General features: G+C 37.3%; 1 protein-coding gene across 1 annotated transcript in view; it reads right to left on the reverse strand.

Moving 5' to 3' along the window:
* LOC117786499 (putative uncharacterized protein DDB_G0271606) overlaps positions 1-21,473 on the reverse strand; it is a 137,626-nt gene that overhangs the window by 29,739 nt on the left and 86,414 nt on the right. The window contains exon 6 of the mRNA XM_034624795.1: positions 6,676-7,095. Within this exon, the coding sequence (XP_034480686.1) occupies positions 6,676-7,095 (420 nt within the window). The remainder of the gene's footprint in view (positions 1-6,675; positions 7,096-21,473) is intronic.

Consider the following 21,473-nt stretch of genomic DNA (forward strand, 5'->3'; position numbering starts at 1 on the left):
AACAGACGGCGGCAACAACAACAAATGACAACACTGTTGCAACAACAGCGAACACGTTGACAACCCACAGGCAACATTGGATAACAACATGAAAACTTCCAAGTCATATGAAAGAAAGAAATAAAAGACAGAGAAAAACCAAAGCAAACACAACATGCAAAGCTTACTTGCCTCCCTCCTCTCTGTGGCAACAACTGTTGCACCCGCAGCAGCAACAATATTATTACTTTCATTGTTGTTGCTGTTGTTGTTGTTGCAGACAAAACATTTCCTGGTACAGTGGCTGAGGCAACTTCAACATCCACATTGTCCACAATTTAGCGCAAATTTTACAAATCGCATTAGACGCTAAATTTAGCCAAACGTTTGCCCCAAGCTGCGTTGCCCCGTGCAACAGTTGCAACAACAAGCACAACAACAACAACTCCAGCAGCAGCAACAATCGACAGAATGGCGACAATATTTCAGCAATGCTTGTGGCAAATTCTTGTTATGACTTTGGCATAACCCTAATATGTTGACAGCGTCTGCCATTGGCAACATGTTGCTGCAACATTCACTGTGTGGGCGTTGGCAGCATGTTGCCAGCCGACGCCAACTCTTGTTGCCCACGCAGCAAATGATTCTTGTGCCACGCAGCAATTGCTCATAATTTGCAGGTAGTTGAAGTTGTTGTTGATGTGTTGCATGCCCCTTTTTCTTTTTTCCCCTGTCCCACTCTCTTAAGGCGGCGCGTGTGCCTTTGAGACTTTGTGGCAGCAACATTTGCATTTAAGGTGTTGCTAGTTGATTAATGGCAACACTGCAGCATTTTGTATGCCATTTGTGGCACAGCTTGCCACATCATTGTGACAATTGCAGCCCAATATGAATCGCAAAAACAATGCCAAAAACAAAGGCCGCAAATTGACATTTTGGCCAAAATGTCAATATGCCATAAATGCATCATCACAGGGCATTGCAAGAGGAGTAGTTGCCCCTTCTTGTTGCATTTGCCACATTGCTGCAATTGAAGATGTCTCTGTCTGGCATTGTTTTTTATGTTATTCATTGATTTATCTCTCTTCATTTCGCTGTGTATGTGTGTTTGTGGCGCGTTGACAACAGCAACATGTTGCAAGTTGTTATTGTTATTGTGGTTGTTGTTGCTGCTCCCATTGCTGCTTTTTTTTTGTTTACATTTTGGCTCTGCAACTTCTGCATTGTAATTTCCCCCATTGATTATATTGTGGCCACATCTCGTTTGATTTGTGCTCGTCTCAGTTGTTGTTGTTGTTGTTGTTGTGGCTGATCTTGATGTTGTTGTTGTGGATTATAGGAATTGAAAGTCGTGCCACAATGAAGCAATTTGGCCATGTTGCCACTGCTGCTTTTACTTGTGTTATTATTATTCTGGGCTTCTTTTTAATGGTTTATGGCTAGTTTGCATGTGGGGAAAATCCCCACCTCTGCCTTTCCTTGTTGTCTTTGCAATTAATCATTTATAAATTGCATTTCTAACTGGAAATACGCAGAAGTAACGTGCAGGAAATTACTTTCTTGGTTTCTCTATTTTATTTAGTTTATAATTCTTAATTTAAAACTAATTTGTTATTAAAACTAAATCGCTTTTTTATTACGGAATCTAATAAAATTTATTAAAGTAAAGCAATTCTCTTTATTTTATTTTTATTATCATTAAATATGCCAACAGACATTTCTAGATTTTCTTTTTATGTTACGTAAATTAATAGAATTAAGAATTTCATTTCATTCCGATGAACTTTCAAATACATTTTTTTTATCACTTAAGAATTGAAATATATAATAATAAAAAAGTTAAGTTCTGTATTAAAGAGTGCTAAATAAAATTTATTTTTATAATATCTCTTAATCTCTCGTTTTTTTTATTCTATTCTCATTAAGCAACTTTTAAGACTATTCCCCCTCTCTGCCACTTTCAATATATCTGATAATTTACAACCTGTTCAATGAAGTTTGATTAATAATCGTAGATCGCAGTTTGCCAATCTGCAGGAATAATGAACAATAAATGGCACATGGAAGCCCACATTATCTGGGTAATTGAAAATGAGCCAAGATACAAGAGACAGCACCACCATAAGACATCACCACACACACTGCTGCACCACACTTTGAGTTCGATTTCAAGCTGCATCATTAACTGCCACCAAAAGTAGATCAACTAACGGCTTGCAGCAATTGTTGTTTTTGTTGCTTTTGTTGTTGTTGTGTGTGTGTAAGTGTGTTGCAGTATAATGTGCTGTACTGTGCTGTGGTTTTTGTTGCTGTTATTGCTGTCGGGGATGTGGCCACATTACAAAACAATTTCTCACAAAAACCCACCCAATTTGCCTGCTAACCGCACACACGACCAAAAATTTCCAATTACATGAAGCATTTTGGTAACTGTTTTAGCTGCCATTGTTGTTGTTGCTGTTGTTGTTGCTGTAGTTGTAGTTGTTGCTGTTGTCAGCGTTGGCTAGCGGCTAATTACTGAGTCTGTGACCAGCAGAAAGTGAGACTCGTGTGGTAATTACTTTGGCTTGTGTGGCAGCTGCAACACGCTTTTAACGGCCTTGCAACGCGCGTCAGCTGAAAGTGAAACTTAAGCTTTTTGGCCATTGTTTAAACTTTGCGGCATGTGGCAAGCAAGTCAATGTATGAGTGTGTGCTTCCGCATTGCAAGTTGTGGGTGGCACGCCCCAAAACAGGCACTACAACTAAAATTTACATAATTATTGTGATTTAATTTGCGGCACTTGCATCTTCCGGGAGCTGCCATAAAATGCATACACACATACACAAATTAAATAGTCACAATTTGTAAATGTCGGTGGCAACAACATGCAAATACAGTTCCGATATTTCCAACACGATTTGCATGCAACAGCAACCGCAACCACAACCACAACAACAACTAAACATTTGTTGCACGTCAATTTTTATTCAATGCGCATTCGTTCATTTTCGTGCCTTTTGAAAGCAATAAATACCCATTAAATACTTAAAATGCGCTACTTTGGCCACTCTAATTTGCATACCCCATTTTCTTACTATATTTTTTATGAGTTTTATTTGAGTTTGCTGTCGCTACTGTTTGCTGGAATAACAAGATTGATTTATGCTTTTGGCATTTGATTTGATTGATGTGCCGCAGCAAACATTCAAATGCTTTTTTTTTTATTCAAGAATTGGCAATTAAATTCATAAATTGTAAATATTTTTATATTGATCGACGTTAATTGGCCGCTCGCAAATCCAATTAGCTACATATTGTTCAGCAAGTGTTGATAAACGTCGTGTCGAATGTGTCTAACACAGTTTAAGTTGGGATAAATTATTTCATGCTTGCTTTCTCAAGATCATTTGTTTTTTTAAGTTTTCTTTGTGACACATATTCGCAAACTTTTAAATGTCAAGGCTATGAAGGAAAAATCTCAATGTTTATAAGAATACTATACTATTTACCATAGGCAATATCATGTAGTGTTGGGTTTTTTACAAACGTTATTGTTTAATATGCATTCATTTTCAAGCTACAATATTTGACATGTTAATTTATTTATAACTGCAAACGGCCAAGACCTTTGTTTGACTTATATTTTAAGACCAACTGAGCCAGCTTTCTCGATGTTAAATATGTTAAAATTTGTATACAGTTATACAGCTGTTGCCAGATGTGAATTGCTTTCAACACTTTCCCACTTGGCTATGTCTGCTGTGCAGTTGTGGCCTTCAACTGGCTAACTAATGAGGAATCAATCAAAAGGTGCATTGGCCCTCAATATTTGTGGCCAAGAATAAACAACAAGACAAGGGCCAAGAAACAAAAAAAGGGAAGCAGCCACAAAAAGCAAATATAATAATCAAGTGTAATCAATGTAATTCAACTGCAAACTGCATTTGTTTATCGAGAAGCAGGAGTAACAACTGGAGGGTAAGAGAGAGAGAGAGAGAGAAAGACGGAGGGGAAGCCAAGACAAAGGCCAAAAGAAATAAAATGCACAACAGCAAAAATGCATTTTATGAGGAGTCGCGATCGTCTCGCTGGGCACGTCGTAAATTTGATTTGGTTTATTTTCATTTGTTGTGCTTATTTTTCCTCGCTTTTTTCCTTCAACTTCTTCTTCATTTTTTTTCTTCCTATAGCCACTTTCCACTTTTTGGCGGCAGCTGCTGCAGCAGCTGATGTGGCAAGTTCGAAGTGGTAAGTTGTAGGTGAAGAGTCGACCTCTGGGCCAAGTTTGCTGTTGCATCGGGTCGACATAAATTTCACTTTTACTCCCCCTCCCCCTTGAGAGAGTGTAGGTAATTTGATTTTATACTGGGCATAATTTGTTAAGCAACATTTTACAACACTGGCAGCTGTTTAATATGACTCTGCTTGGTTTATTGACAGCTAGCAAAAAAACAAAAAAATAAACGCCTAATTAATGATTATATTGGACATATGTTGATTACGTGTTGCAACACGTTGCTGCCCCATGTGGCGGACTTATCTATAGGCTTATCCCCAAAAATACTAGCTAATGCTGAATGTGGAGCACAGGAAAGTGTTGCAAATTATAAGGCAACATCGTGTCCATATACAGAGGCGGCGTCAATTGGTCATACTATATGAAAAGGAGACGGGAAGGGGGGAAATGGGGGGTTTTTGCTTAGCTGCAGGCGATCAAATGCAAATTGTTGCATCAGAGAGCGAAGCCAAAAAGCGGCAAAAATGAAATTGTTTCTTCACTTGGAGCCAAGGAGAAACTCGAGTCAAATGAAGCGATCTAAAGCTGCATCATGAACTGCTCCAGAGCCGCAGGCTTGACAGCCAACAACAACAACAACAATCACAACAGCAACAATCACAACAGCAACAACAAAGAGGGGGCAGCCAAGTTTGCTGTGTGGGTCAGAGGCGGATTCTCTGGCTGGAAGAGTGCGTGCCTTGCATGAATTACGACATTCAGTGTAAATAATCTGGCACGAGTCGGAAGCCAAGTCGGGAACAGGCAGTCCACTTTATTCTGAGGAGTTGCAATACCTATCTCTCTCTCTCTCTAGTCGACACAAATTATACACAATTAAAATGTTGTTACCGAGCGTTTACAAAGCGATTGCAATTATATGCGCAACAATGCTGCAGGCTGGCTGGGAGGAAAGCAGTACAGAACTTTGGACCAGGAAACGTTTAAAGTGCTTCCAAATCAGAGCATTGTGCAGTGGGAAAAAGAGCAGTAGGTGGAGTGGGAAGGAGAACCACAAAACTGGGTCAATGTGATTATAGGAAAAAACTTTCACTACCCGCTGTTTGTCAAGTGAGTAGGATGCATGCACATAGAAGTAGAGAGAACGCAAAATTGAGAGATTGTTGTTATTGTTGTTGGTATAGAAAGGCTAGCAAGGAACTCGTTATGTCAAAAAAAGAAGAAGAAAAAACTACACATAGAAAGTGGGAAATTTCTTTCTTTGTCTTGTTCTAAGTAAAAGTAAATGTAAATTTAGATCTTGAACTTGGAAATCGTACTTGTGTCAAGCAATTGAGAGTATTTTAAATAGTATACAAAATTTCTAAAAATTTCCCATTCGATTACTTTGTTTTGAAGGAGGATTTTAGAGACCACTTTGTGCTGAGCTTATATTTTTAATATTTTAGTTGATGAAGCGTTTTAAAAACGAAATTTTTAATTGCATACATACAGTGAACTGGTGAATTTCCATTATTAAGTTTATTTAATTCTTAAAAAATCTAATAAGCTGATTTCTCAATTGTATTCCTAACTTTTATTGTTTGATTATCCTTTTCCTATTCCTACTTTCCATTCTTGATGCGTATTCAATTCTCAATACTATCTCTACAATAATAAAAGATTTATTTTTTTTTTCAGTACTATTTCAACTACCATTTATTTTATTCTGACAGCAAAACATTCACAATAAGCCCAATTTAACCATCTCCTGTTGTGCATTCATGACATTCGATGTGTTTAATGGGTATATCTTTTTTACAGCCATTTTCTCTCCGCTAATGCGAGCTATTAAATCAACCATCTATCAAATTACATTCTCCAACCTAAAGATAAATCATTTAATTAGCCACAATCACAAAACAATTGACGACAGAATTTATGTCTATCTCTCTCAGTGGTTGCCAGAAGGTGAAATTGTACTTTCAAGAAATGCATTCATAGTCTTAGGATTGAAGTATCTAACATATCTTTCATTGGGATTGGTCAAGTTGCCTAGCTGGCCAAGTTGATTGCATTTGTGGCATTTGCGGCTTGTTGGCAAACGCATCGTCAGCATTTTCACTAAATGAATTAATTAAATCAGTGAGTAGAGACACTTTTGTAATTAGAAATGCCCGCATTTGGCAGAGGCGGACACAAAAAAGGCCAAAAGGAAAGCGGCGCCAATATATACCACAAAATCAGCCATTAAAGTGGTTGCATTTCTTTCTTTATATATTTCTTTTCTTTTTTTCCAAGAATTTAAAAAATGCAACGCGTTTTCGGCTGATTTTCTATACGAAAATAGAAAACGGAGCTAGTCCTAAAAGTGCATTTTTACGACAAATGGGAGACATTTGGAGGGCTTTTCTTTCTGTGCAAGTTCAAGTCGACAGATTCAAGGTGAGAGATTTTATTATAGAATCTGTACTATATTAATGGGCTATAAACTTACCGCTGTGGAGCTGCGTTTTCGCAGTAAATTGTCCAGGCAGAGTTGCAGCTCAAAGGCCTTCAAGTAGAGCAGATGATAACGATCGCGCAGACGCTCCAAATTGCCTTCACCTTTTCGTGGATGAACTGTTGTAGTTGCTGGTACAGTGCCTGTTGTTTGTACTGTGCTGGGCGTGGTCAATGGAGCTGCTGCATCAGAGGCAAAGCCGCTGCTAAGACTATTTGATTTAGTCACAGATTCGCTAGTCGACTCACTCGAGCAATTGCTGGTGAGGGAGGCGGGCTGTTGTGTTTGTAACTGTGACTGTGACTGCGACTGTGACTGCGATTGTAACTGTGACTGTTCCCGTTCCCTTTCAGAGGCGGCACGTATGCAAGCGCTTACAACTCGAGCGTGTGATACAATTTCATGGTACAACACCTGGAAATACAGACAAAGAGAGAGAATGAGAAAAAGTCTTAATTGAAGTTGACAAGCAATTGGAAAGCGAACACATGACGTATACTTAATATGACTATGATTTCAGCTGAGCATTATAGATGAAGTTATTGCTTATTGTGTGGGTTTTTCTCAGGCTAAAAATCCTATTACTTGCCTTTGTTTTTGGGTGCAGCTTAGAGCGCAGACTAGAACTCAGAACTTTTATTAACTTGACTGCACCTCATACACTGAGCAAAATAAGCAAATGAACACAGCGAAGAATCAAATTACAAATATTCTTAACTTAACTTTAAGCAGGAAAAATGTATATTATTAATTAAAATTGTGTTTTTATTTCTTATTGATCGCATACTTAAATTTATTTTTAAAATATTTAATTGTTTTATTTATTTAATTTTTATTTTGAAAGGAAATATCTATTAAAATAAATTTTCTTTTTTTTCATTTATAATAATTTTTGCAAGTGTAGCTTACTCCTCATTGGACTGTCTGCATTTCCGTTTATGGGCAGCAGCATTGTCTTAGATTTTCATCACTCATTTGTCATTTTCGCCCCCAAAAACACAAAGGTCAAATCCCACACATTATATTGCATAAGCGCATCTATCCATTGTATTTCTTCTTCTGTGAAGATTAATCGATAAATTGAAATTGGCGAAAAGTCGTTGCCTTTCCGCATTGTGGCGTTGCCAAAGAAGCGGCGTGCGATATTCAATTTATCAAAAATATAAAAATAATTACAATGTAATTGACACGCACCGGTCAGAGGTGACCTTTGAAAAGGCGGTGTGGAGTCGGAGGCGTGGCAGTGCCAAATGCCGCACAATGACACCCACCAAATAGCCAGCGACAGGCAAACCACACACCACACACACCACACACCACACACACATATGAGACCTTTGACGGTGGTAATCGCACATTGATCTTCATACAACAGTTTAACCTCAATGAACTCTTGCATCATTTTGTCTGTTGGCTAAGTAAACAGCAACAACAACAACAAAATAATGTCTGTCTTTTCTGGCATTGGAAATCGATAAATATGATGAAGCGTCTAAGAAATATGCATTTTCAACTCAAGTGCAAAAATTCCACAACACCTGGACGCTTATTTATAGCAGCGAATGTTGTAAACTCTGCACACATCCTTGCTCAAGTCATAAATATCAATTTTCACCTGTTAAAGACTCCACTTGTTACCTTTCTTCGCTGCGTCTCCCTCTCAACAAATTGAAATGTCACAAAAGGCGATCGTTTATATCGAATTCGAGTTCCTCTCTCAACAGTTTTTCGTGAGTTTAAGGAAAATGATTGCCATCGACATTTTGACATTTTGGCAAACATTTCGACAGCTGCCTTGTCCAATGAACTAACAAACTCCTTGGCCAAAATTGACACTGGCAAAGGCCTCAACTCCCAGACAGAATGATTTGTTTGCTGCTGGAAAAGCTGCTGTCGAAGATTTATGGAAAGTCTGGCGCGGGAAAGTTTTGACGATCAATTTGATGGGTTGTGTTTACTTTTACTCTAATCAGAGTTGAACTGCAATCACAAATGACAGCTTTAACTCCTTATAAAGCAAATATTTACATGATATTTTGATTTAGGATTTTCACTAGAAATTGACGAATTTAACGATATATTTTAGATTCTTTAGAATAGACATTACTTCTGAAACTAAAAATCTATTCAATATGGTTAGTTTTAAGCGGTCTTTCCACTCCCATGTCAATTCTCCTCTATTCAATTTGGATTCTTATCTTTTAGTAATTCTGTTTCTACCAATTCGCATCATGTTTATAAGCAAACTGCATCCCACCAGCAAAAGAGCCCCCACAACACTCTCTTCCAGTTCAATGGGCTTTAGTCAATAATCTTGATCGCCGTCAGTTTAAGTAAATATTTAAACGAGCTGCACATTATGCTTGCCACTTTTCAGAAATATCTAAATTCGCAATGTTTGGAATTTTCCGCTAGACAATTTTCAGCGTCATTACAACACGAGCTGAAATTGTTTGCATTATGGTTATTTTTTTTTTATCATTATATCTAATTATGAGCTGCAAGCCGAGACTCTGCAGTGAAAACAAAAGAACTTGTTGAGGATAGTTAACAGAGGAAGGGGATTTTATATATTTTAGAGGCTTGGCCGTTTGGGCAAATAAAAATCAACTTAGCTTCAGCGCCCAGCCAAATTTGAAGCCATTAGTTGAGACTGAGTTTGAGGAGAGTCGAGTCATCGCAAGTGGTTGAGGTTCTTGAGAAGAAGCAACCAAGTCTGGAGTCTGGGCAGGTGTGTGGAGGCGGTTGGGGGTGTGGCACAAAAAAAAAGCGGCTGCTTATTTGCGATAGTTGCGGCTCATTACTGAACTGAAGAGGAGAGCGAGAGAACAACAACAACCACAATAAGACTCTATAGAGTCAGCCACGAGGCAAGACACATTGTGGCTGCCACAGAGCAACGCCTTTCTCTTTGTTTAGTTGAGTTTGAAGTTGAGTTGAGTTGAGTTGAGTTCAGTTCAGTTGTTGCCTTGCGGTGGCTTGCCACCACTCCCAATCTTTGCACGACTCTTGGTCTTGGCAATTTGGCGAGCCTCTTAATGCATTTTCCACACGCTCACTCACTCACTCACTCACTCACCCACCCACCTGAAAGCTAAGCCACCAAACAAAAGCTGGCAAGGCAGCAAAGAACAAACTCGGGCTAAACAAAATATGAGACAGAATTATTTTATGCAAAAAGTTCGTGACTAATCGACGACTGAACTTGAGATGTTCTGCACTGTTGTGATTGCAATTGAGACTTTGAGACACTCAACCAGCGGCGCCCATTGGCATAAGATACTGTGAAGACACAGGTCGGAAAAGCGACTTAAAAGGGAAGGGAAGTTACTAAGAAATTATGGCTAAAGAAAAGTGAAGGCACAGTGGGCAGAAATACGAACTGAATATTAGATGAAGATGCTGACAAATTTAATAAATATAATTTTATAAAATCGTATTCTCTTAACATTTCAAATTAAAAATAATTCAAAGAGAGCAATAAATAAATCAGAAATTATTTAAATTAGTAATAAGCTGCTCATTATACCAATTTCAATACCTTTTTTTGTATCTTCTTTATCTCTTAAGGTTTTCGACATTGTTTTATACATTTTGTGCAACGCGTCGTATACGTTATATGCCCAATTTGCCTTCTACAGTGCGCCCTAATCATGCTGTAAGCATTTTTTGTATTATTTCTCATAACTTTAGAGCTTGATTATGATTTGTGTGTGTCCATTAAGCATAAACTCGAGCAATTTTTCCAGCTGGCGCCCAAAATGAGAAATGAGTTTTGACTACAGTTTTGCCACAGTTTGCCAGCTAAATGCTAATTGGGCAAATGTGCTGGGCACAAACATAAATTCCACGCCGTCTTTGCTTTTTCGTCGATTGCAACATACACACAGTGTCCTCCAATTGTTGTCTGCTTGCCACTAACATGACGCACAATCTTTTTTGTATTTTCTTTTTGTTTTTTTTATTCGGGGCACATTCATGCAAATGTTGTGCGAGTTGTAGAAATCGTGTGCGTCTGGCCAAAGATCTTCTAATGCGGCATGTATTTATAGACCAAAATACTGGGCACGTATCTCTATCTCTAGATCTTTGGCAGACTCAACAGCAAGAACAACAACAACAACAACAACAACAGAGTTGTTGTGCGAGGTTCGTTGACTCAGAATTGTGTGGCTATAGTTAGTTGAGTAATCGTTGCTGCTGCAACAACAACAACAACAACAATCATTAACTAGCTGCTACAACAAAAACAGCAAGAACAACAACCACATTATCATTCATTATCGAAAATGTCAGTACGTGACCTCGACCGCGTTTCTTAAATTCTTTATCGCCCCTAGACTTTTATTTTGTGGGCTGCCTCCGCCCTCAGCTGCAAATACAGATGATTCGCCACTCTTTGTGAATCATTTCGTGACTACAAATTGTATTCATAAATGTCATTCACAAGTCGCGCTTAAGTTATAGTTATACGATTTAGAAATGAGGCTTATAGATTAAACATGTCATGCCAAAAACAGCTAAAGAATTTCCACAGCAGGAAGTCAATGAACGAATCCCCAAGACAGCAACAACACTAACAACAACAACGATAATAATAACAACAAACATTTCCAACATGTCACATAAATTGGAACGCGCACAATTTTTTTTTATTTTTTTGCTCACACGGAAATTTTTTTCGAAGTAAAATAGTCACGGCATTTGGAACACTTCCAAATCGCCATCGAAAGCGCCTTTAAATAGACCAAATACACTTAAGAAAAATCTGGCCAGTTTGCTTCTTTTGGTTTGTTTTGTGAGACTAATTTGAGCGTGCAACTCGAAGATACAACGACTCTAATTACCTGAACAAGCCGGGGAAACATCATGTTGTTGGGGGAGTTGAGATCTCTCTCTCTCTTTCTCTATTGACAAGGTAAATGACAAATGACAAGCGGAAACAATGGAGATGGAAATGGAAATGGAGACGGAGACAACGAAATTGACACTTGCGACAGCGAGGTGTGAGAAAAAACAAAAGCGTTATTCATTCGAGAGTATTTAACCAAGATATACCCTGTATAAGGTTTTAAAATTTAGATTTCTATAGATTTAAATATAATTTTTTAATTTTTCATGAGCGATTTATGCCATTTTATTTTCTGTTCAAGATTTGATTATAACTTATAACTGAAAATTGCTAGTTAAACTTAAATAGATTTCAAGTTCAATTGTAATTCAGACAGATATACACTTTAAAAGGTTTAGCTCTAGGGTATATTGAGGTGGGAAATGACTCTATTTAAGTCACTCGTGTGTTGGGTGTTAAGTGCAACACTCTCTCGCCTGATGTTTGTCACCGATAATTAATCTGCCTGGGAGTCTTTCAACAAACAAATGACCCATGTGTTGACGTTGACCTAGAAAATAGGCCAAAAAGGCAGTGGAAATGATGTCAGCGCATCTGCAACGTGATGGCACTAAATGCACTGGGAATTAACCCACAAAGAGAGAGAGAGAGAGAAATATGGAGGGAGAGAATTATTCTAGAAACTGTTCCAGAAATGTGACAGACTGAGAGCGAGAGAGATTGTCCAAGCACAGTTAAAACCCGACTCGACACAGCCTATTGAGTAACATATCAGACAAACAGAGAGAGAAGTGGCAAGGGGGGCACAGATGGAAGGGGGTGCACATAAGGCTGGCTGATATTAAAGAGACGACAACGACACGGTTGACATAATCACGTTCGAGTGTCACGTTCGGAATGGGGCACGATAAGACGACGGCCGAGACGAAGTTGCAGCCGCCGCCGCCGCCGACGAAGATGATCATGATGAAGATGATGATGCTTTTGTTGCCGTCACGTTCTTGAAGAGACGTTGCTGTTGTTGTTGTTTTTGTTACCCCCATGTGGTCCACTCTTAGTTTTGGCCCGAACACTGAGAACAAGTTTCGTCGGTTGTTTGTCAACCGTTTGTAAAGATTTTTCCTTTTGACTTTTCGCTGTGTTCTCATTAAAAACATGTTACATGCTTTTTTAATGCTTAAACTGATTACGAAATTGTTGGCTTTAACTGTTTATATAATTAATATTTCGAGTGTAACTAACCAAAGTTGGCATAAAGTACTTAGCTAGTCTTCGTTACTCATCTTTCTTTGTAAGGTTCTTAGATTTTCTTGCATTGATTGATTATCTTAGCTGCTTTTATTTCTTTATTTCTTTCTGATTCAAAAGAAAATCCTTTGATGTCGCTTTCTCTCTGGCTGAGCGCAACTGAAGCATTAAATTTCAATTATTACAACATCAAGGGGCAGTCTTTTGGATATGGTAGAGAGGTCTTTGTCTTGCTTTGAGTTTGGGTCGCTTTCTATTTATTGCACAATTAACAAGTCGTTAGCCCAAACTTTTTTGGGATCTCCCAACTACCAACTAGCCAGCGGTACCTGGTACATTGACCACAAAAAAAAAAAAAAAAAAAAATAGAAAAGGCCGTTGGTAATAATATCATTTTAATTGCCACAGGCTGGCAGAAAGACAGACCACAAAATGAATACCTTTCGACTACCGAATTCAAGTAACTATTCACTTAGTTAGTCTGCTGGCAATAAAGATTAAAACACAATCTTTCAGTCGAAAGTAACCAAGCTTTAAGTTGACCAGGCTAACAGATGTTTATACCACATTTTGGCCAATAGTGACCTTGTCAGTATTTTGGCCAAAAAGTTTTGATGGTTGATGTTGAATAAATAAAGTTGCTGGTAGTTGGGTCATTTGGCGCTGTCTTTTATAGCCCACATTTGGCCAAGCACTTAATTGCACTTGAATTGGTTTAAAGACCACACGACCAGTTATTTTGATGTGTTGAAAGTGGTCATCAGGTATGTTGTTATTGGGGCCTTGTTTGGTAATCTGATCTGTTTCCAGAGAGTCTCACAAGTGGTGTCAAATGTGCCAGAGATTTAGGTGAGCAAGTTCACTGAACTCCAGAAGGTCGACACTTGAACTAATTTTTCATTTCGAGTCATTATAGAAAGCGTATGTATACAAATAAACAAATGTGTGTACGTATTTGAAATTACTCGAATTGTGGAAAAATGAAATAACTCTACGTATTCCGCTTTGCACAAAATCCAAATCCGATTAAATCCATTGTGATTGATTTTCCAGCGCAGTACAAAAATGGTAAATAACCGCATAAAGACCGGAAAACAACATGGATATAGATGCATTGGAGGGGACATTTTCTTAGCTGTTAAGCTGGCTTTCCATTTGACATTTTCACAATTTTCTGGCCGTTCGACAGCTAACAAATGGTCCAAAACCATAAGCTGCATTTGACAAATGTTCATAATCGACGCTGACCAAATGCGTAATCATCAAATGCAAATGGTCAAAACAAATGAAAATGGTAATGGAAAATGATTCAACTGCTCGGCACATTTTGGCTAATTAGCTTAAAGACACAAATTATAATCATAATTGTTATGCAACATTTAATTGGGCAATTACAATTTCTATTCATGCAACATTTCAAATGTTGCAGTTACTTGTGCTTTGCAGCTCTGATTGAAGGTTGTATTTAAGCGTACATTGCAACGAGTTTTTACTGTATGCAAGTCAAGGTTAATATTGTAGATTATAGTTCATTAATCTGAGCATGTAAGACTGTGGGTCATCGATTGGGTTAATCTCTTGTTGTTGTTGTTATGTTATGTTGTCAATTAAGGAAATGATAAGAAATGTGGAAGACAGACAAACTGATTGTAGTTGCAACTTTAATCAGTAGAGTTTTATGGCCCAATTGAACTCAGGGTGAAGTTTTGAAAAGATGAAATATATAGGACTATGATTTGTGTGTAACATCTTCCAACTATGGAAAGAATTAACAAAATAAAGTATTTGCTTTGACTATAAAAAATATCGATCTCTTTAAATCTTTGATTTTTAATCTCTATTTTTTTCAAGCTGATTTTAATATTTGTTATTATAATAATTCCCCATTCAAATACCATTAACCACACCTCTTAAATGTTTACTTAAACGTCTTAAGAAGCTATCATCAAATTTTCCCAAGTGCCTAGTTTGATTATGATCATTTGATCATTTATCTGAACTTTATTGAACTTATCGTCTGTTTTACTAAACCAACTAATAAGAGCTTACATCGACTACATCTTCAAATTTCAACTTACAACTCTCTTGACAAGTTGCAATGGGGCGTGGCAATACAAGCATTATAAACAACTGTAATTGAAAACCGACATTTGGCAAATTAAGTGCCCATAAAAAGAGTTGTACAATGGACAATGTAATTACCAAAAACTAGCCAAAAGTCGCATAGGTAATACCAAAGAAAAAAAAATAATGGAAATAAAAACAACAGTGTTTGGTTAAAAGAAAATAAATTAAACATGTCGATGAAAAGCTTTGAGTGAAAAACCGATGCTTAAATACGCTTACAAACAAACAAGCAAATAAATTCGATACATTGAAGACAGCATAAAAAATTTGTGAAATTGTTTAAGGAATTGATATAGAGGTTAGTTTAAGAGGTAAGAATTAATTTTCTAAAAAACTTATATTGAATATATTGTTTATATATAGAGTGTCTATTAAATACCATTATCAATCTCTACAAACAAATAATTTTTGAACATTTCATTAACATTGCAAATGAGTTTTTGGGTTTAGTTTAGAGTATTGTTGATATGTTTTGGTTTTTTGGCAGGCGAAAACAGTCCTGGGGGGTTCCCAATCGAAGCCTGGCACCATAAATACAACCACATTTTGGGGTGAGACAATGGAAAAACTTTTGGTTGACTTTCACTATCAACAGGTGGAGATGAACAGCAAACAACGGCCAAGTGAAGTCAGCCAAGTGAATCGCATTTTGCTTGTTTTCCTTTTTTTTTCCAACAATTACGACACCTCAATTTGCGAGGATGCTGAGGGGAATAAGGGGAGGAACTGTGGAGTCGCCTTCATGCCCAGAAGCTACAAAATCAAAACACAGGCACATACATAACTCCAAGACCCCAAAAATATTGGATGGCATAGTGTTTGGACCGCCTCCATTGGGCTGCTGCCCTGAGCGACAGGCTTTGGAACTCATTAAGCGACAAACGGGTTCATAACTCACTGCACACTGGGGTCACATGGGGGTCAGTTAGTACCAACAGCAACAGCAACAACGGCAACAACAACTGCAGCTTGTCAGAGTTGTTGCTGGCACTTCCGAAAGATAAACGACAATCAACGACGTGTTGATCGACGACATGTGAGTGCACTTGTAGCCACGATTCGATCAGACTCTTTGGGAGAGTCTCTTCGAGAGAGTGTGTGTGAGGAAGAGTTGTATAAATTGATTTTTAAAAAGGCGCATCCTCTCTGGACTTAAGCCAAGGGTTACCACATCATCCATTTGTCTGTTACCCACAAAAAACTAAAGTAAAAGTTTAAACTGCGCTTGGTCATGCTCTCCACTCAATCTCCATCTCCATCTCAATCTCAATCTTTGGCCTGGCGTTGACTTGGACGTGGTCCATTGTTGGCAACACTTTCCTGTACACTGTGCACTTTTGGACGTGATTTGCTACCAACAGCAATTTGTGCGCAACCCCAGCGACATTATTTAAACTCTATTTAATCGCCAACATAAATATAAGTATATATACATTTTTTGGTTTGTCTTTCCTTTCGGGGCGTTAATAATGTGGGCTGGGTTCAATAACATTCAAGCAAACCAAATAACTTATGTCTTGGGTCTATCGGGAATTACGTTTTGATGGGATGTGAAAGAGATACCACCGACCGCAGCCCAAGAAAACCAGCAAGCCAAACAACCCAACACCGTATCAACTAAACCACGAAACAACCAAGCAACTAAGCGTGTTTAATGTTCAATTGTTTCGAGTACATTGAACTGAAACTGCAGAGAAAACAAACTGAGATCAAAGCTAGCTAAAGTCAAGTTTTAGATTTTTAAGAAAGGGAAAAGAGAACAATCAACAATTGGTTGCAAGTAACACAAAAGGGCTAACCAAAAAGGTTAATGTAACTAAAAGGTAGTAGAGTCTAAAGATATTAATTATTATTATTAAATTGATTTTGTTCTTTTTCATAATATTTACTTCAAATCTCGTTACATTTCTTTATCAAAATGTATCTCCAGCGTAGTTTTATTTATCATAGGACAGTTAACTTTATTTAATCAGTTTTATTGTTCAACTTTCTTTGATATTCAATTAGATGATCTATAAACCAAATAAACTAACGCTGTTCAGTGAAAGTTTAGCTGATCCTTCTTTGTCTGCCTGTGACAATAGGTCGATAACGAAGTCATCCTATCAAAATATACACACATCCAAACACTCAGACAATAACAACGCCTCCTTGCGATCGAACTTAAAGTTGACATAGCTGCGAAATAAAAGCAATATTTATTGGCAACGCGGCGATTGGCAATACGACTGTTGGCAACTTTATTAGCAATTTGCCAAACGACAATTTGAATAATACGAGGAGTGCAACTCGTCGAGCGACATGTGCAGCTTGTGGCAACAACAGTGGGCAGAGAGAGGCACATGGAGCACACCTTCCTTCCTTCCAGCAGTCACACTTGCAACTGTTGCATGATGATTGAATGTTGCAAGTGAAACGAGTCGCGTCGGCGACGACAGCAGCTCATTGGATTATGATGTCGCGCAATCTTTGTGGCATGTTGCAAGACTTAACAAGAGTTAATCATGCATAACTCCTAAACGGAATCAATTTTTGGGTCATCATCATCACAAATGTGGGAGAGACAAATTTCAGAGACGCGAGATGTACCCTTGTGATACATGGGGCAAGTCTGGACAGACTGAGACCGAGACAGCTGATGGCATTAGAAAGTCGGCAGCAATGAAAATTTGCATCTCGTGCATGGAAATTTTCAATTTTCACCTGAAAAAGGTAAAGTGAATTTATCACGTGGCGATTTTATGATAATTTCCACCTCTCTCCCTGTTTCTTTTTTTTTTTTTTGTTTCGGGATTGTCACGTAAATCGTTGCCGTTGATCGCAAACAAATATGAGGGTTCATAGCAATGCTCTTGGGGCAGACGTGCCCGGTTGCCAGGTGGAAAGTTAAGAGGTGATAGTTACACGTTCCCAAATCGTGGTGACTCAATTGCCAGACCAACTTCAACTTCAACTTTTGAGTGGCAACAACGGAAACAAAACCTTTTTTCTTCTTCTTCATTTCTTTTAAAGCTTTGACATATCAGCTGCAAATCGGTGAACAGCAAGCAGAAGCAGACCAAAATCTCCCCTTTTGCATTGACAGCGATTGGCAAATGCAGCAACAAAATAGAAAAGGCCGAAAAAAAATCAATGACAGCTAACAAAACTGAAACTGAAATTGAAATTGATGCAACAAAAACATTGTAACATTGCCGGAAGACAGACGCTGCCAAAGTCTGCAAAAAAAAAACAAAAACAAAAAAAGTTCAAACAACGAATTGTGTTTTTTTTTCTATCCATATTCCAAATGCTCTTGCTGCCTTTGACAGACAGCCGGACAAGAGTCTCCGAGTTGGAGTTGAGAGTCAGAGTCAGTTGCACTCAGAGATATACAATCTGACAGCGACAGATGCAGACAGCATTAAGGGGGAGACAAAGGGGCATGTGGCATGGGGCAACTTCAGTTCATATGCCCTGCAATCAAGCGCATCTTTCTACTTCTTTTTTCCTCTGTTTATAATCAAAGACTTGGTGGAAAACTTTGTTTTATACTCTGGTAGCTGCCACTAAATGTTTAATTTAAGCAAAGTAATTGCTTGCACCATGTTCATCATGATAATAATGATGAAGATGATGATGATCGGCATTTGCTAATAATAAAAGTTATCTGCGAGCAAAGATTGCATCGATAAGTTGGCATTACTTGTGGCTGCGTAATTAGCTAATTGAATGAACTGCATTGAGATATGGAAAAAGATAAGGAAACAAGCAGAAAGAGCAATCTTTGGAACAGTGAATACCCTAACAAATAAAGCCTTTTCAGCATAAGCAGCAAGTTTTAAGTCAAGAAAAGGATCAATGGAGAAGGAAAATTTATATTCCATATCTTATCAAAAATTGTAAATTGAAATCATTTGAACTAATATTTAAATCAAGCCAAGAATCAATACTTCTAAATTCAACAAAATGCATTACACATTTTCTGACACAATTATTAAACACTTATAATACCATCTGAAGCATTTTTGAATTAGTTAAGGGTCTGGTGGCAAGGGAAAACCTACAACACTTTGAAGAATGAAAGTAAAATGGGCGAAACTTCTGAAGAAAACTCTAAAGTGCATAAGCAAGCGGAATATCATTAAACTGAAGAGCTGCACATAAAATAATTTATACAACAGATGGTGGAAATTATAGAATCTTGAAAGAAAAAATTGACTAGAGCGAAAACTTCTAATAAGAAGATACAAATTCCTTTGAAAAAGAGGGAAATCTTAAAAAAAAAAATAAAATCACTACGTTTAAAACTCTCTACATATTAAAAAGTTACAGTTTAATTAGCTCTTAAAATATCGATTATTTGCGACAATAATTATAGATAATTTGGCAATAAGTCAGACAAAAAATGCGAAAGTGCTGTACGAAATCGAAATAAATCGCAACAATTAAGGCATTGCACGAATTCGAATACGAAATGCACTCGAAAAAAGATGAGTGAAAGCGAATGAATGTTAATTACGAATCGACGAATGACAGAAACACAATTTAAAGAGGGGTATATCCATAGAGGAGAGACAATGCAAGTGATGTACAGATTTACAGTACATACATACATTTTTAGTTAATCTTGGTAGCATTTTTGGTATTTTCGTTAAAACGAAACGTTTTTCCCACTTTGGAAATTGCCATGAAAAATTGAAATTTGCACGCAATGCCAAAACTAAAGTTATGACAAGCTGCAGGCGCAGGAGAAATGGGGGAATTATTGGGGAGGTGTGTGTGTGTAAAATGGCATCTCGTTTTGTTGATAGTTCAACATGAGAAATTGCAATTTTAATTGCGGAAGCAAACGAAATGTTAACAAATTTCAAAAAAAATCTATATCTCGAAAAACTTACGCAACATGTGTGCAAACCCAAAAACAAATGCAGTTTTTATACAATATATGTGAGCCTGATGATTCTTACCTAGAAAGAGAAGACAGAAAAAGAGAGAGTTAGATAGGAATATATATATAAGGCGGGCATAGTTATTGGCGACTTCATTAAAAATACACTTCAAAGATATATGCGAGATTTATGGAGAACAGACAAGATGACAAGAGAGAGTAGGATAGTGGGAGAAACCACATCCATTTCTTATTTAGACAGCAAGTGACATTGCCTACACTATAAATTTATAATTTATTTCTAAATAGGGGCACTTTTGGAACTTGATGATTTGTTTGCCTCAATTTAAAGTGAAATGTTTGGACACACTTGGCGGCCAAATAATCGCCAGATGCTAACAACAAAAGTCACGCAACCTACAACATTTTTAACAAATCTCCAATTGACAGCCGAATTAAAAAAAAAAAAAACCAAAACAACCACAACAAAAAGAAGGAAAAGAAAAATATTCCCAGATATGGAAAAACTATTTCCAAGTATGTATGTCTCTACTCATTCCATGCAACCAAAAATGGGCGCCGTATTAGAATTTCTAGAGTGGGTGTTGAATGCAAGAAGAATTTGGGGGAGTCAAACGAGACATAGTTTGTTATGCTAATTGAATAGACAAAAAATGAGAGAAAAAGCTTTTTCCAACCATGAACAATTTATGTATGACCAGAAAATTTGTTGTGCGGAAAGAAAAAAATAAGACTTTTCACCCAATTTTCTGGCTCTGTGCATGTGGCGATGGTGCATGACATTTTCCATATCTACTATGTGTATCTGCGGTGAGTGTGTGAGTGTGGGGGCGTTTGTGAGGCATGAAGGTGCTGGGGAGAGGCACGCGACAAAATGCAGCAAACTTCCATTTGGAAATGGACTATGGTTCATTTTTTTTATATACTTGGAAAGTGCTTTTGATAGCATTGTTGACATTGTTGATTCAGCGATAACATAAAAATCGATAAAGCATATATAGTTGGCCCAATTTCATCACTCACAGGCAGCGATAAGTGGGCATATATAGAGGAAGCGCAGTTAGTTTGAAGTGCATTAATTAGTGCCATAAATTGTGGTATCATCAGCTATTAAAGGCAGCTAATATACATATAAAAAGAATAAAGTAGAGATTGTACAAATGAAAGATAAGAGTATCATATGATAAGATAAGGCTATAAAATTCATAGACAAATCTCTGATTAGGTTCTGCATTTTAATTCTTTTTAAAGGTCAGTTTTGTTTTTAATTGAAACAATGTTTAGAATATATTACAAGTAAATTGTGAATGAATTTTATAACAATAAAATTAAATTGTCAAAGTTTTCTACGTTTTTCTAAAATTTTTCTTTTAATTGAAGACTCTGAACTGATTAAGAATTTATTCTCCAAGTATTCTTTAACTTGAAACAATTCTATTGAATTGGTAGTTCAATAAACCATTCACTCATTAATTCATTTACACCCGTTTCAAGCAATCCCAAACACTTCCCTCCTTCTGCTCCAAAGTTGGCCAATTCTCAATGCAATCGCATTTTCAATTCATAGCACGTTTTTGAATGTATATTTTTTTCAGGGTCTATTGAGCTCCAACAGCTAACAGAATAGCAAAAATAAAAAAACAAGGAAAAAAAACATTTCAAAATTTATTATTG

Source organism: Drosophila innubila (genome assembly GCF_004354385.1).
Source record: "Drosophila innubila isolate TH190305 chromosome 3L unlocalized genomic scaffold, UK_Dinn_1.0 0_D_3L, whole genome shotgun sequence".
Taxonomy (NCBI): domain Eukaryota; kingdom Metazoa; phylum Arthropoda; class Insecta; order Diptera; family Drosophilidae; genus Drosophila; species Drosophila innubila.